The following is a 1,626-nucleotide window of genomic DNA, read 5'->3' as shown; positions in this document are numbered from 1 at the left end:
AAAAACGCATTGCCAACCATGGGAAAGGATGTATAACACAAACTCATGAATTTCAGACTCTGACCGAGATATGTAAATGCCATGGCGCTGTTGCGTGTTACCTTCGTATGCGACAAATCGAGATACGCGAGATTATTTAGATTCTTGAAAGTGTCTTTATGTATTTTAACACCATAAACGAGATGCCACACAGCATTGAGTGTGAGATGTGTTGTCCTATAGTCGATTTCCAATAAATTAGTGAAGGATAAATCAAGATACTCCAGATGGGGTAGCAGCTGAAAGGTGTCAGATGGAATGTCGAGCATTTTATTGTGCGGCATGAAAAGCTTGCGGAGCCCAGTGATGTTCTGGAATACTTCACGTGCAATGAACTGTATGTTGCAGTTGCCGATGTCCAATTCAAGCAAGTAAGGCATCTGCGGAAAGGTAGCCCACGAAATACCTTCGTCTGTTTGCCCGAATGTGGAAGAAAGACAAAGAAGAAAAAAACAGTATTGCTTAAGTTAACGATAGATAAGTTTCATGTTTAAAGTGTATTCGAGTATTAAAAATGTGTTTGTTCCAATGAATGTAAACTACTGAAGGAAGATGACTTAAAATGAGACCACGATATGCGACCGACTTTCTCAGTCAGGCTTTGAAAGCTCACTTTCAGTTTTCCCAAATCTGATCATCTTTCTCCACAAGAATTCACAAGGACCGGGTTAGTATCAAAGTCTGACAGTATTACCCGAATAAGAAGACATGTGAAGCGTTTTCCTTTGCTGAGCCTAGGATTAGGGGTATTTTGGATGTCACCTTCTCACGTCACAAGTGATAAAGACATCAACTGGAAAAGGATTGATTTTAAAGTACGTAGGGCCGACCGCCTACAATTTCCCTGAACGGATTGATTAGAGCTGGAACTAATATGCCATATACTTCGACAGAGACTCGGTGAACCTACTAAACTAATTTGGTACGTTAATGAGTTTTGATTTGTTGTTTGGCTGTCATATTCATATTTACTAGCGGTATTGCGGATCATCGATAGTAGGAAAATGGCAAGAGAATACTATAGAAGTCCGTACTGCTCCCAAGCATATATTCCAGCCACTGAGTGGACCCTTTATCGAAAATGTATAACAAATTGAGACAGTCGTCAAAATTTAGGCAGACACCAATATGGATTATGCTGCGATGGTATATAATGAGCGGGAAAGTGGTTTGTTGAAGAGTGTTATATGAGAGCAGCTGTGAGAGTCGAGTGGCGAATACATTGGCTGCCTGTTGTGAGTGCAGCATTTCGGCGTTGAGTTTTCCTAGCATTGTTGGATGCACATTTTTTTTACTGCACAGATGCGGTCGCGTATCTTAGCATCAACAAAAAAGTGCTCCGAGTCAATATTTGACCCTCGGAGTGTGCGTACATACGTCTAAAACACTGGAAGCATGCCTTACGTCTATCACACCATAAACGATTTGGTTTTCTTCGGGGTTGGATCTGGACACAGCCAAGCAGCTGGATTGACCTTTTTATGATTGATCCTAGTATCGCATACGCGATCAGCCTCAGTCCGTTATCGGACGTTTCGTCGTGAAGGCTCAATTTTCCGATAATGGCGACAAAGATCTCTTCCTTGC

General features: G+C 41.6%; 1 protein-coding gene across 1 annotated transcript; it reads right to left on the bottom strand.

Annotated features, from left to right (window-relative positions):
• Positions 1-43: 43 nt before the first annotated feature.
• On the bottom strand, positions 44-1,361 carry LOC118756037 (chaoptin-like; the record flags this gene model as incomplete). Its single annotated transcript, XM_036490830.1, has 3 exons — positions 1,012-1,361; positions 734-953; positions 44-451 (listed from the first exon to the last, which is right to left on the bottom strand). Coding segments are annotated over exons 2-3 (424 nt in total), but the record flags the coding sequence as incomplete, so codon positions are not given.
• Positions 1,362-1,626: the final 265 nt, after the last annotated feature.

The sequence above is a fragment of the Rhagoletis pomonella genome, unplaced genomic scaffold (genome assembly GCF_013731165.1).
Source record: "Rhagoletis pomonella isolate Grant_MI unplaced genomic scaffold, Rhpom_1.0 Rhpom_scaffold_08436, whole genome shotgun sequence".
Lineage (NCBI taxonomy): Eukaryota > Metazoa > Arthropoda > Insecta > Diptera > Tephritidae > Rhagoletis > Rhagoletis pomonella.
The sequence above is the reverse complement of the archived record's forward strand: the minus strand, read 5'-3'. Positions and strand labels throughout refer to the sequence as shown.